Source organism: Typopeltis vanoorti, chromosome 2 (genome assembly GCF_054136105.1).
Source record: "Typopeltis vanoorti isolate ZY-2024b chromosome 2, IOZ_Tvanoo_1.0, whole genome shotgun sequence".
NCBI classification, from domain to species: domain Eukaryota; kingdom Metazoa; phylum Arthropoda; class Arachnida; order Uropygi; family Thelyphonidae; genus Typopeltis; species Typopeltis vanoorti.
Genome location: NC_143550.1, coordinates 124836284 through 124852346, shown reverse-complemented (window position 1 = coordinate 124852346; position 16063 = coordinate 124836284). Strand labels below are relative to the sequence as shown.

Genomic DNA, 16063 nt, shown 5'->3' with positions numbered 1-16063 from the left:
GATTTGACCTCTATGATCTGGTGTAATAACACCATGGAATAATAATAATAAAATAATAAAATTGATGAACACTTCTGTAATCTGTTGAGAAATACCTGCGCAAGGAACTGAAATACTATCATAATTTAATGTTTAGAACAAACGCATCTATTTAGCAGATTATCATGTCCATTCAACAATTATCTAAGAAAATCAACAGTATTGCAAAATACATGTTCATTGAGCATCTCCTATGTACATGTTCACTGTTTAAATATGGTTGATATTAAGTACCTCCTTTATGAAGCCATTGAATCAATCTTTGTCAAGGGAAATATCACCTGCTCATTTGAACTGATACTTTGCTATCTATTTCTAAGTTAGTGGAAATGAGGTTAGGTGAAAATCCTTCCACTGCATTGGTTAAGGATTCGTCTTAACACTCTTGTTGATAGAAATAAGATTTTGGCCACTGTATGGTAGCTAAGTATTCAGTTTTAATTAGAACAGTTTTCTAGCCTTTGAAGCTAAGCAATACTATGGAAAATGTGCAAAGTGTTCCCCCCCCCTCTTTAACTTCTTTTACTTTTCCAGGTGTTTTTTACACTCGCAAAATCTGGAAAAGTTTGTCGGAATCATGGAGAGGGAAAAACACCATGAAATAGAGGCCACATGAAATAAAAATAACAAACAGCAGATATTCCTGTGATCTGTTGTTACTTATTTATAATACAGTAATCTCTCAATTATCCACCCAGAGTAGGAGAGAAGTATGCCAGCTGGATAACTGAAGGTACAAATACACAGCTATATCAGAAGTCAGTTGACACACTAACCCATTCAAGAGTCACTTAACTAGAGATTCATTCATTCAAAGGCTGGATAACTGATAAATCTGTATATACATGCACAAGGCTGTAAGACATGAGGAATTTGCATATGTTATCAAGCCTTAACAAGTATGTGAGCTGATATATCTATTTCATGAGACAGTAATATCATTAACTAAGTATATTCACGTATTTGAATATGGGTAGATGCTATTCAAATATAGCATCTACCCATGCTGACTGCATCAACAAAGGAATGACTAATTAGAAAAAAAATTGACTGTTCATTAAGACATAACACACCCATACCATTTAATTCTATTAGATAATAATAGAATTAAATACCCCTACCATCTAATTTATTTCCATAAAAATGCATATTTAAATATAAAAACTAACCTGATATTTTCATCCCCTTTGGATAACTTCCTGGATATCCACCACTAACTAAAACCACTCCTAAAGAAAACTTTCTTTCTTTCCAAACAAGCACCTTTTGTTCTAAGTCACCATCCACACAAGCCAACATAATTTCATAGAGATCAGATGACAGCAAAGGCAAAATTGCCTGTTTTAAACAAAATAAGTTTTATGAGATTTAAAATATTACAACTTAAAAGAATAAAATATAAAGATTTAAAAACTATAGTATAATGAAATATAACAAATACCTAATAAAGCTTGAGATTCCCTGATTCTTTTCTCTTACATTATTTATGCATTACTAGACACAGTTAAATAAATGCACATGAGTGTAAAAAAAACATTGACTTAATCATGACTCCCTATTAAATGCCATATATAAAAACTATGTATGTAAATTATTGTCTCCGTACTGATTCCAACTATCCTGCACAAACATGTAAAATATTCAAAACATTTAGAACAGCCAATTAACCACCAAGATCAAGATAAGTGCATCTACAAAACCTGATTCTCTACAAAGTGAACTCTTAGAGAAATAAAATACCTGTGAATGTAGCAGCTATATTAATGCATCCTCAATAAAACTGTACATACCACGGCAGAAAGACCATCCATTGAGACAATATAAAAAATGCATAACGCATTGTGTATATGGTGTTATGCATTTTGTATATTGAAGTATTATATATATAAAGTAAGATATATATATTTTGTATACTAGCCATTTCTCTATGTGTGGAGAAGCGGTTAGAGAGAAAGAAGGAAAAATCTGTTAGCAAGTTTCTTGTAAGTTGGTTGCATCCATTGTTAACATTAAATGGGAAAGCCTGATCCAATGAAAACAGATAGATGGAATGAATGAAGATAATATCATTTGATGCATTAAGAGTAAAACCATGCAGATGTTGAACAGTGGCTGCTTATGTTCTTACATGATTGAAGAAAGTGAAGGAATGGCAGCAACTAGTTTGGTTAGGCAAGGAAGGAAAGAGCACCCCACCATGTAAGTATTAAAAAAAAAGACAATGCAGAAACTGTGCATCTATGAAAAAGTGACTACAAGAAGTGTGTGCATGTGTATGTGGGGAGGGACTTCATTTATTAAACAGACTGCCTTCATTCTTCATTTATTAAACAAACTAGGACCTGCATACAATGAGGAATTTTTAGGGAGATTCTGGGTACAACATCCCAAAATGTGAGAACAATATTTTAAGATCAGGTGGATTTGGGATTTATAAAATGTTAGTAGTTGAGCAGGAAAGAAACAGTATTTTGAACAAAAAAATACCAAGTTTTTGGGAAACTGAAGAAGCTTTGGATATGATATAATGAGTAGGCTGTGCCAGAATAAGTTAGATGTGAAAGTCAATCCAAGAAGAGAAAACTGATTTTGACTGGAAATTGGAACATTATCAAAAGTAAGAGAGGGTAAAATAAGATCTTTTTTCTGGGAAATAAGACAGAACGGTGTTTTTTTTCTAACACTGTTATTCACTAGATCAGTGGTCGCCAAAGTGGTCGATATCGACCCCTGGGGGTCAATATAACATTGTTGGGGTCGATTGGGGGGGGGGCAATAGAAAAATATAAGACATCATTGTACGGGTAATATTTAATTCGGTTAACTTGGATTACCTCCATCCTGAATGACAACGCAATTAAGAGTGAATCGTGGGAACAGTGACATGAATGGGACCTGTAAGATGGAGCAAGGTCATGAAAATAGTTACGAAGGCCAATCAAGTAGGCCAAAATGACGTATTTACCAATAAATGGATGTGTGTGTGTGTGTGTGGTTCTGGCTCGGCCGGCGTGGCAGGAGCGAGATGGCAACATGTGCACGGTCGCTTATTTACTTATACTTACATGTATTCAATTTCAGTCTCATTTTTGCCATTGACATACAAGTGAGCCTTAATGTTCTAAAATTCATCAACATACATATTATAATTCAATCATTATTCATTCACAAACTAAACTTCTCTATACTGAAGAATTGAGAAGGGCTGGTAGTAATACCAGTGATATTAATACCAGTAGTTTATTAATACCAGTATATTAATATCACTAGTAATACCAGTGATATTACTAGTGACAGTAATAGTAATATAATAATATATACTATATTATACATACAATAAACACCGTAACTATAAAATAAACAATCTAAAAACTCACATAAGCGTCTTTTTCGCTTGTCATATTATAATTACGTAATAGTAAAATAGAGGGGGTCGATAAAACATCAAGAAACTCTTGAAGGGGTCGACGGTCAAAGAAGTTTGGCGACCCCTGCACTAGATTATCTTCACCTCCACTTGAGAATGGTGAGGAGATCATTGTTTAAGACAACAGTTTTATTGGAGGAGATCTTGAAGGTTGAATCATTTGAATATGACAAGGCTTCTCAAATTATGAAGAAGAATGAAGATACTATCATCATCAAAACCATGGACTGGATTTGAAGTTAAAGATGAAAAGCACTGATGTGTAGAAGTAAGAAAGTAGATGCAAGCACAGAGCCATTCAATACTCCAACATTGATGGAAAAATCTAATGAGAGGAAACCATTCTTCATGAAAGAAAGCTTTCAATCCAATCACAAATGCCAGGAGGATGACCATAAGATGGTAACTTAGTAAGAAGTCCCCCTCTATAGAAGCACGATCAAATGTCAGACACAATATTGGAAATATTCAGTAACCACACGTTTCTCCAAAACTATTCCATAGCCTTTGCTAACCACACTAAATTAGTGTGGCTAGCAAAATCTGTCACAGACTTTGCTAGCCATCAAAAGCTGGCCATTTATGATCCCATTACTTTTGAGTGTGTTGAGGTGAGATCAATGGGATCACAATCTGAAGTGGGGGCCACTTCAGGCTCCCTACAAAGCAAAGTGGTGACAGAAGAACACATGCAATTAAAGCTATAAGGCAATGTACAATGTCTGTTAATTACATGTGTTCTTCTATCTGGCATACCTGCTTTGTGGAATGAAAACCCTGTGTTTCTGAAAGGTAAAACTTAACCATCCTCAACTAACTCACTCTTGGTGTAAAGTCCTTATAAAGGTTCTCTGCATCCTTAATGATATTTGAACCCAGGTTTTTTTTCCCTAACAAAGGACATGGTTGATATTAACTGAGCTATGAAGGCTTTAAAGGTTATATAATCCTGAAACCCTACTCTAGACACCAACTAGAACTTGGTCAAGACACTTCAAGCCTCCAGTAAGCACGTTGATCTCACGGATGATGATTATTTGGAAAGATGACCGAAGCAACTAGGGCTATGAGGTCAGTATTATCATGTCTGAAAAGTGTGTATGTACTTGGAAATTCTCACTGATGATGAAATTCATCTACCACCCAAAGATGTTTATAGACAGAAATGCCCACCAAGAGATTTGAACCTTTGGCTTGTTGGTTGAAGAATGGGTATGGCTATCCATTCAACAACCAGGTTGACTGGTAGAGGTTGTATGTTACACATCACCAGTCCATCGGTTGTCCACCATTCATAATGAATGCACATTTTTATTTTTTTTTATTTTCATGTACTATTCAATATAGTACAGTGCATCATCATTAAATTCCTGATATGTAGCCTCAGGGGGCATACAGGATAGCTATAATAGTACTGCATGAAAAAGTTACACCATTACTAACTTCCAATCAACAATTTTCTCCAAATTAATCTGTTATCTGTCAAGACTCCAACATTATCAAATCTTATGTTTCTGCCTTTTAAGGCACTTTTTACTGTATCAATCCATCTAGATCTTGGTCTTTCTCTGGGTCTTTTTTCCTGACAACTTGGCAAAGAACACTTGTTTTGCTAATCTTTCACCTCCCCATTCTGTTCAAGTGACCATACTACCTGAGATTAGCTCTACTAACATATTCCTGAATGCTAACAATGGCAAGTTCTTTCATGTGATACTGCCATTGATGCCATCTGTTCACTCCACTAATCTTTCACAGAACTCTCATATCAGAGATCTCCAGTTTTTGATCAAGTGTTTTATTTCTAACCCAGTTCTCAGATCCAAAGGTTAAAATTGGCTTGAACACTGTCTTGTATGCAGCTAATTTAGTGTTTTGACTCATTTCTTTCTTATTCCATATAAATAGTATGGTTTCATGAAATTTCACTGAGCACAGTTAATCAAAAGACAGTTTACCAAATGACAATTCATCAAACAACAATTCATCGAAAAAGCAATTCATCAAACAATAATTTAACAAATAGCAATTCATCGAAAAAGCAATTGATTGAATAAACAATTCATCGAACTACAGTTTGTCGCACATACAGCTAATCGTAAAAACCATTCACTGATAATTCTTTAATGGGTTATGAAAGAATTCATTAAAAAAGTAATTTTCTTGTGAACTATTGTTTAAAAATGTTCGGTAACAATACCTAACATTATTCAAAATATAGACACACATGTAAGTAGTCAATGAGACATAATTATTTTGTTGTATTTTAGAACAAATTTTTTGTAAGTATACATACTGTTTCCTTGTGTTCATAGTAAATTATCTCTAAACAACAAATTTCATTCCACCTAATTTTTTCATAACAACAATGGTCAAATTTAAATCAAAACTGACAAATTTTAATACAGATCTTAACTATAAAATGTCACTAAATTTCATCCAGCCAGAGCAGAAATACTAATATCATTTCAAAACTTCTCTACAAAAATGTTATAATAAAAGATCCAGTTGAAAGTAAAACTAAACCATGCAGGCTTCTTTGAATTCCACAAAATCAGAGAGTTACTGTAATGTATAATTTTGACACATCGTCCCTTTATAGCTCTGAATATAGTTGAACTGAAAAATGGAATGATTCGACAATTTTTGTAAAAATTTCAAATAACATAGCTGAGTAATATTCATCCCATATAACTGGTGTGTGTGTGTGAGAGAGAGAGAGAGAGACCGTGTGCGTATGCAAGCGGAAGTCACATACTAATAATAGTAATAATAATGGAGCCAGCATAGTTCAGTTGGTATAAATGAAGCCCTTTATTGAAAAACTTGAGTTTGAATCCTGTCTGTGACATGAATAATTATTATCAGTTCTCTTCAACTGAAGGTGAGCAACTGAAGGCCTCATACAGAGATGGCAGCATTTTTCCTCAGGAAACAAGCAAACCAGTCCCATGAACACACATATTTACAGTCAGGAAACACTTATTGGACAAAAAAGACAATAAGAAACCATGTTGATCTATAACTATTCCATAGTAATGTAGCACTGCTATCCCACCAACCATTAAGTTGATGAGGGGGAATAATAATAACCATTATTATTACTACTACTAACAATAATAATGATGATGCACCTACTGTTAATAATAATAGTAGTAATAGGTGCCTTTCATTAGAATGTAAAATTCCATGGGATAAAATATCTATGTCGATATAAAGATTTTTTTACATAATCTTTTCCAGATTGTGTAAAACACACAAAATGCATATACTGACTGAAATGAATATCTCTTCAAAAAAAAAAAAAAATTATCACACACATCTAATATACAGAGGATATCATGCTAAGCTTCAACTGCATCACAGGTTAATCAAATAAAAACTAGTTCTTTTTGATAAATACACCTCACTGCATATCTTATAATGCATTTTTCAATGAACTGTTCATTCAATGATTTGTAGTTTTGATAAATTATGAATTTTCAATGAATTGTTGGTTTTTCAACAAACTGCCTTTCAGAAAATTGGGTTTTCAATTAATTGCCATTCGATGAATTGCTTTTTTGAGGAACTGCTTTTCAATTAATTGCTTTTCTAATTAACTGTTGTTCAATGAACTGTATTTTGATGTATGGTTTATTCTATAATTGTTTTTTTTTTTTTTGATAAATTGCCTTTCAGTAAATTATCATTTGATAAATTGTTTCCAGTGAATTTTCTGGATATCAAATAGTACAGTACGATGGGTGAGCTAGAGCCTCCATAGTTCAGTCAGTATATGAAGCCTTTTGGTTGGAAAGACCTGGGTTCGATTCCCATCCATGACATGAGGAACTTTTATCTGGTCTCTTTCAACTAAAGATGAGTTAGCCAATTTCATATGGAGGTAGAGGGATTTTTCACCTGGAAACTTGCATTTTTCGCCCCTCAGAACAGGCAAACCAGCCCATGAATACACACACACACACACACACGGATCTACAGTCATAAAATACATACTTAATCCCTCAATAGGAGGGCTCAACTAGTCCTAAGGGATTGTCGAGGAATGGAGGGGAAATCCCACATTAATAAATACAAATAAATGGGCGAGCTAAAGGTTGGATAATTCTGAAACCATAATCTAGCACCCAAACATGAAAATTTTTCAAGCCATGCCAGGAATAAACAGGTCAGTGGTTTCCAATGAAGCAATGAAAATCATAAACTAAGGAGTTTCACAAACACTCATGCCATGATGTAATTTAAATCCATAGCCTGTTGGTTGAAGAGTAGGTATGCTCTCTACATGGCCAACTTGGCTGGTTAACTTTGTGTTCATTTACCATTATAGAAAAAACTGTAAATTTTAGGACTGTTCCCATGTGTGAATCGAGTATTGAGCCTCATCAAGATATTTTCCATCAGATTCTAAACTATATTAATTCCTAATTTCATTCTTCACGGATATGCCGATTTTTACTGATGGTCCATATTATCCATCTATGACATCCCTCTTTTTTAAGATAGAGCAATAAGGGATAGCAAGTTATAGACACGAATGAATTACAAATTGAAATTGTGACCAAAACAACTCGGGCTGTAAATTAAACTTGCCAAGAAATTATATTCTTGTTAATCCTTTATCCAGTGTAAGCAAACAAAGTTTACATGTGAAGTATCTTCACAACTAGGCTACTTGTATACAGAGGCTGATGACGTCACGTCAGTTGCCTTAGTATCCCATAATGCAAAACACACTTCCTTTCAGAAGTGCATAAATCACTACACAGACCAGTTTCAGCCTTTATTTAGGTCCCACCAGAGGGGAGCCAGACCCAGGAACAACTATCTACAACTATAACACTATTTCTACAACTATCTCTGATCTAGAGTATTTTAATAACAAGGTAACACACCTTTTTGCTACTTGTATAGGAGAAATATATGACTTCTGTGTTAATTCAACCTTTGTACATTTCCTGGGCCTGGCTTCTACTGATGAGAACTCAATATAGGCCCAAACCAGTCTGGGTAGTGACCATCTCTTAATGCATAGCATTATGCAATTCCAAAAAGAAATGTGCTTTGCATTATGGGATATCAATGTAATTGATGTGAAGTCATCAGCCTCTATATACAAGTAGCCGAAATGTGAAGATAATTATGTGCAAACTTTGTTTATTTACACTTGGATAAAGGCTTAAATAAGAATACAATTTCTTGACAAGTTTAATTTTGTTTACTTCATAACCAAGTGAAAAAAAATTCTACAATGCTATAGAGACAATAATTGTTGCAGGATGAACCATGGGTTTCCAGAAGAGGAACATTACCACCTCCATAGAAAAAAAACTGGCAAACTCACCTTCAGCTAAAAAGCTCTTATAAACATGACTCTGTTGTTTTCAATAGTATGTTAGCTTTTATTTCTCTGTAAAGAATATTTCAATGAATCTGTAGGAAATAAATTTCTATAATAATCATTGTGTGCTGTATGTATATATGCATATCTGCATATGTGATTACTCTAACTGTTCCTTACAGATGCAGTTAGCAATTAAAATACATAAAATAATTTGCAACTAGAGTCAAAAATATCAACAAAATTCATTGCTGCTTAAATGATTTTCATGAAACATCCATAATAAATGTGTGATCCCAAACAAGATAGCCATCAATAACTATAGTAGTCATTTTTTTTGCATGTTTTTTTAACTCACAAAATTCATAAGTCTTTCAGCATAGCAGCACTTGTCATTTGTACCTTCTTTGGATTCAACCATGTTTGCTAAACATACTGAATACACATCTAGAAAAACATCCATTTTTGAAATTTCATACAGACACAAAAGTTTACTATCCAGTGGTGCAGTTTACTATCCAATACTTACTCAGGGTATCAAGTACTTGCAGAATGTAAATTACTACCAAATGGTGAACTTAATACTATGAGTGTTAAGATATTTCTTCAGAGGTTAGTCAATTTTGTTTCACATGATCAAGTATTTGACTTGAAAATATAATTTTTTGTATTACATATATGCATCATGATTTATTGTGTAAGACAGGATTTCAAATATTTTTTGTATTACATATATGCATCATAATTTTTATTGTGTAAGAAAGGATTTTCAAATATATATAACATGAAAGTGAAGACCAAAGTAAAACCAAAAGCAGTTTTTAGGATGAAATTAAATGATTCATAAAAAATACACAAAACATTTTATTCAAGAAAACAAGCACCTTTACAAGCAGCAACCTTTTCCCAACGAGATGCAGATTCATAACTCACAAAGTTGGAGGGCGCTGGCATTGTCCTTAGTAGCAGATGCCATACACATGTTGCTCAGCAAAGTCATTATTTTTTCAGTAGATATTAGCGATACTGTTATATATATATATATATATATTTGGTGGTGTGCTTAAGGGTCAAAGCTGTATAACTGAGAGGAAACCTCCACGTAGCCTTTAAAGGAATGCGGAGAACCGACCAGGGCTTCAGACTTAATGTCCAATCCTCAACTTCTCATGGTGCACCCTGTTGGGTATCTACTTGGATACTGAACGAATGAGGATGGGCTGATAATTTGAGATTTAGCCAACCAAATTATATTCTTATTGGTTAAACCAAAATAAAAAATGATGGTACAACATGACAAAATTTCATGCCGGCTGGGGCGTCGCCCGGTTAAACAAGGCCCCATTGTTTTCGCCAGGGAACCAGGGCGAACAGCGAAAAGTCAGCTACTGTAACAAATCTGAAAACAAACCCCAACTCAACATCACCAACTTCACCAGAGTTAAAGATCAGTACAATCAACATAAAAAGTCTGAATGGCAAAGAAATGGAGCTAGCTGACGAATTAGATAAGTACCAGATCGACATAATAGGGGTGACTGAAACAAAAAAGACAAAAACTGGTGATATCTTTCTGAGCAATAAATACAAAATGTTATATTCAGGCAATGACAATCAAGGAAAAGAAGGAGTAGCCATAGTATTCAACACAAAATATGAGGCTAATCTTCTTGAATGGCAGTCAGTCTCAAGTAGAGTAATGTGGGCAAATATATGAACAGGGAACTGGACAATGAGACTTATTTGTGCCTATGGTCCCACAGAAGGTTCTACTAAGGTAGAAGAGGAGAAATTTTTTGAGGCTTTAGAAAAAGCAACTCACACAGTGAAAAATAAAAAGTTGGTCCTTGTTGGGGATCTAAATAGCAGAGTAGGAAATGATTGTGAGACATACAAAAATATTTTGGGAAAATTTGGAGAAAAGAGCAAAGCTAATAATAATGGCAAATATCTGTTGGATTTCTGCTCAGCACAGGGACTGGTTATTACTAACACCATGTTCCAACATAAAAATGTGGACAAATTCACATGGAGAGAAGAGGCAAGGAATAAGAAAAGGAGAAAATATAGTGATGTTTTCTCCCTGGTGCAGGACACCACAGTGTACAGAGGATTTGAAATTGGAAGTGATCACTATTTAGTCTTGAGCAGGATAAAATTGAATTTCATATTGAAAAGAATAACATGTAAGAAAGTTTTAAAGCGAATAAAAGTTGAGCAGCTCTCAGATGTGAATTGTAGACTAAAATACACAAATATTATTGAAGAAAAAATAAAAGCTTTTGAGAACAGGAATCAAATCCTGGAGATTCAGTGGCAAACTCTGAAGAAAAAGTGAAGGAAAAGAAGAAAGCATATCAAAAGTTAATGTCAAATAAGTCAGCTTGTGTTCTTAGAGAATACAGAGACAAATGCAAGAATGCTAAACACTGTGTAAAACTAGCTAAACAAAAGTCATGGGAGGACTTTGGCAAGAATATAGAAAATAAATATCAAGAAGGTGGCAAAATATTCTGGAGGTTGTTGAAGAAGCTTAGGAATGGAGGCAAGAGTGCAGTAAAAGGAGTTAGAGATGATAAAGGTGACATGAAAACACGAGAAAAAGATATTCTTGCAGTATGGAGTAATTACTTTGAAAAACTGCTAAATGAAACAAGCAGTGATGACAGCACAGTGGTAAAAAACACTGACCAGGCATGCAGTCAGGAATACATATCCATACTTGAAGTAGAAAAAGCCATCAAAGGCTTGAAATGGGGAAAGGCAGCAGGAGTAGATGATATTCAACCAGAAATGCTGAAGTATGGTGGTATAAGAGTCTTACAGTGGCTGCACTGCATAGTTCAGAAAGCCTGGACTGAGGGACGAATTCCCAATGATTGGAGTAGAGCTCTCATTGTACCCATATATAAAAAGGGAAATAAAACTGAATGTGAGAATTACACAGGTATTTCCCTACTGAGTGTTCCTGGCAAGATCTATGCAAGTATACTTGAGAAACGGTTGAGAAGAATTGTGGAAGAAAAGCTTGGTTAAGAACAAGTTGGATTCAGGCCAAATAGAGGCTGTCAGGATTAGAACTTCACTTTGCGACAAATAGTCGAGAAAGCATGGGAATATAACAGAGATTTGTATTTAAGTTTTGTTGATTTAGAAAAGGCATATGACAAGATGCCAAGAGAGAAGCTATTCAATACGCTACAGTGTCAATAGGTGTCAATAGGGCATTATATCAAGCAATACTTAGTCTTTATTTGAGTTGAATGTCGGTAGTTAGAATTGAAGGAAGTGCAGGAAGATGGTTTAATGTTAAATCTGGTGTGAGACAAGGATGTACATTATCTCCTCTGTTATTCATTATCTATATGGATCACATTATGAAGGAAAGTGGTATTAAACATGATATCAGAATTGGAGATGTTAATGTCAGCAATTTGCATTATGCGGATGATGTTATACTTCTAAATAAATCCGCTACAAGTCTACAAGATTCTCTGACTAAATTGAATAGCTGTTGTAATAGATATGGTATGAAGGTCAGCAATAAAAAGACAAAGACAATGAAAATAGGCAGAATCATTGAAAATGTCAACTGTGTTATGAATGGAGAACCTGTGGAACAAGTGAAACATTTCAGCTACTTAGGCACAATTTTTACTGAAGATGGTAAATTAAATATAGAAATAGACAACAGAATCAGCAAAGCTGGTATGGTAGGAAGTCAATTGAATAAATTCATATGGAATAAGAGAGAAATTAGTCGGAACACTAAATTAACTGTATACATGACAGTGTTCAAACCAGTTTTAACTTATGGATCTGAGAGCTCGGTCAGAAGTAAAACACTTGACCAAAGACTAGAGACTGCAGATATGATAGTCCTGAGAAAGATTATAGGTGTGAACAGATGGCATCAATGGCAATATCATATTAAAAATGAGGATATTAGGAAAGAACTTGACATTGTGAACATCCAGGAATGCATTAGCAGAGCTAATCGCAGGTGGTATGGTCACTTAAACAGAATGGGCGAAAAAAGATTAGCAAAACAAGTGTTCTCTGCCAGGTTGGCAGCAAAACGACCCAGAGGAAGACCAAGATATAGGTGGTTTGATACGGTACAAAGTGCCTTAGACGATAGAAATATAAGATCTGATAATGTTGGAGTCTTGACACGTAACAGACTGAATTGGAGGAAAATTGTAGATAGGAAGTTAGTAATGATGTAATTTTTTTCATGTAGTACTATCATATTTCCTGTACACCTCCCCTTGAGGGTACATGGCAGGAATTTGATGATGATGATGATGATATTTGGTGGTATTTTCTTTATTTTTGACTGTGTAGTTAAGCCATGCTGTTTATTCAACTATTATTAAGTGATATACTTTTCAGAATAGTTTTTCGTTATGGCACCGATGCGTATGAGAAAAATGTGGATCAAGACATTGATGCTGACTGATATCAACGTGCAGGAGTTAGTGCAATATAGCATGTGTTTAATGTATTCATTGCCAAGAGTGAACAGTTTGTGGTATGAGAACAATAATGGAGAAAATATTTGTCAGAAATGTTTCGTAAGCAAGTATAAGAAATGCGAGTCGCAAAAGAATGAAGTGACTGATAATAAGGATATAAGGCATGACTGTCAAGTGTTGTGGAGAATGTGGCAGAAGCGAATTATGAATGAGAGCTTGAACACCGTAGTTGAAAGTAATGTGGATGACGAGATACTAATGCAGAAAGACACTTACACAGACTGCTTCACAGGACAAAATGTGAGCTTGTGCAACTGGAGAAACAACTATGTGTGGTACAGAAAGACAGAGAATGAAAGAAAGAGTGAATGGAAAAAGGCCTAAAAATGCAAGAAACTGGGAGAAAAGAGATAGTATTGTATGGGGAATTTAATGATAAGAGATATATATTTAATGAGAAAGTGATGAAAGCATGTTTTCCAGGTGCAAAGTAAAAGGATGTTAGTGACACTGTAAGTATGCAGAAGAATGAAGCAGACGAGTTAATTGTGTTGGCTTGCACAAATGATTTGAAATGTGAGAAATATGCAATGAGAGAAGATATGAAAGAGTTTTTAGTGGAAACAAAAATGAAAAGTAAGAAAGTAAAGATTGTGAGTTTGCTGCCTTGGTATGACAGGATAGAACTGAGAAGAAGGGCTATGATTGCCAATGAGAAGATATTAATTGTCAAAATATTAACTGTACAAAAACCACATGACCTTTCTAAGTCACCTTATATTTACATATACAACATAAACATAAGAACTATATGAAGCTTAATGCATATAAATGTATGTTTTATGCTTCAATTTTAATTGTGTTGTGTGTGTTTTGTTTTTTATACAAAATGTCCACATAACGAACAAAGCAAGTATTGTAATGTCAATTTTTTTTTAACTCTAATGTATAAGCATTACAGTTAAAAAGATTTACACTCACTGAATTACAATTACTGGCCAGGGAAAAAAAAAAGGACACTCTGATGTATAATTTTCATACTTCACATACATCAAAACAAAATAAAAATATCTACAAAGGCTGCTTTTTCAGGTTACTTAATTCTATTGGTTTTAAAACTTATAGCTAATTACCACTTTAACAACTTTCAATGGCTCCACAGCAGCTACTGTTTTGAACACCTCCTGGTCTGAACATTATAGAATGCTCTGCAATGTTTTATTATCATGTGATTATCACAACATATAAATAGCTATACCGAACATTGAGTCATAGTTACATTCTGTGGTTTGATTTAGGAAAAAGCAGGTACCAAAATTAAAATTATGCAAAACAGTGACCTTGGTTGGACACCAACCATAAATGATGTTTATTTAGAATTGTCCACAGGCAACAAAACTTACCACTGTTTTTCAGCTAGCAAAACACATATGGCTCAAAAACACTGATTAAAGTCTGAGGCAAATGACGCCAAAAACAGCATAATCAAATAGATGTCACAGTAGCCCAAATAATAACTTGATAAAATGCAGTTAACAACATAATATAAGGGACAGGACTGTATATTGAATTCCTAATCATTTGGGTTGTAACAGTAAATGACCTCACTAACCATATCTGCTCTAGGTATTTCAAAGGAACAGCAGATGGTCAGGGGAAAAAAATCACGCTTTAATTGAATTCAGATTCCATTTAATGCATACTAGAAGAACCTAATATGAATACCACAAACAATCAATGAACCCATTAAGTATAGTGAGAATAATGCAGACCAACAGAGGCAATAGTCTTGGAACATATTTGAATCCCTAATACCAGATAACTAATATCTGGGTGTAATATCCTATGTAACTACTGTTGCCAAACAGTGATAGCTACTTCCACTCTGCATAGACTACTAGTGCAGTACAGGTTTAAAACATCTCCTATATGGAATGAAGGAGAAAAAGCAGTTTTTGAGAGGGGAAAAAAAAAAATCCTGACTATATCCACATGAGACTGGCTAATGCACCTTCAACTGAAAAGCTGTCATAGTGCTGCTGTAGCGTAATTAGAAGAACAATGGTATGTTGTGCCCTTCGAATTGGAAAAGGCCTAAGTTCGATTCTTGTCATGATGGGAGGAATCTTAATATGGGTTCTTTTAACTGAAGGTGAGTTATCCAATCTCATACAAAGGTAGCAGGGATTTTTTCTCCCAGAAACTCAGATTTTTCATCCCACATACAGACAAATCGGCCTTGAGAACACATGCAATTTACAGACAAAAAATACTAGTGGTGGCGGTGGACAGTAGACGTCATTGGTATAGATGATAAGAGTGGCAGTTTGGTATAGTTGGTGGGTTAAGTGGTAGACAGGGAGAGTTGTAGAATACAAGGGCTGTTCGATAAGTCCATGCAAAATCTAAGAGATGGCAGCACCAGTAAGTATTGAGGTTATTTTTAGTTGCTGGCAACTGTTGGAGGATCACACACTAAGTTTCAGTCAGATAGATCTATTACTCTGTGAATAATAGATCTATCTGACTGATAGATCTAAAATGGATGAGAAAGATTTTCGCGTAGTGATTAAACATTTTTAAAGGCAAAATGGCTCAGGAAACCAAAGCTATGCTTGATGCACATTAGCAAGTTTGCACCTTCAATTAGAACAGTTTATAAGTGATTTTAACTTTTGAAGTGGCCATATGAACACAAGTGACGATGAATGTTCTGGACGCCCTGTTGAGGTCACTACTCCAGAAATTATTGAAAAAATCCATGATATGGTGATG

The 16063-nt window shown here is 34.6% G+C and overlaps 1 protein-coding gene across 2 annotated transcripts in view; it reads right to left on the bottom strand.

Annotated features, from left to right (window-relative positions):
* Gart (trifunctional purine biosynthetic protein adenosine-3 Gart) overlaps positions 1-16063 on the bottom strand; it is a 270858-nt gene that overhangs the window by 140806 nt on the left and 113989 nt on the right. For both annotated transcript variants that reach the window (XM_090408017.1, XM_090408026.1), the window contains exon 10: positions 1209-1377. In XM_090408017.1, the coding sequence (XP_090264143.1) occupies positions 1209-1377 (169 nt within the window). The remainder of the gene's footprint in view (positions 1-1208; positions 1378-16063) is intronic.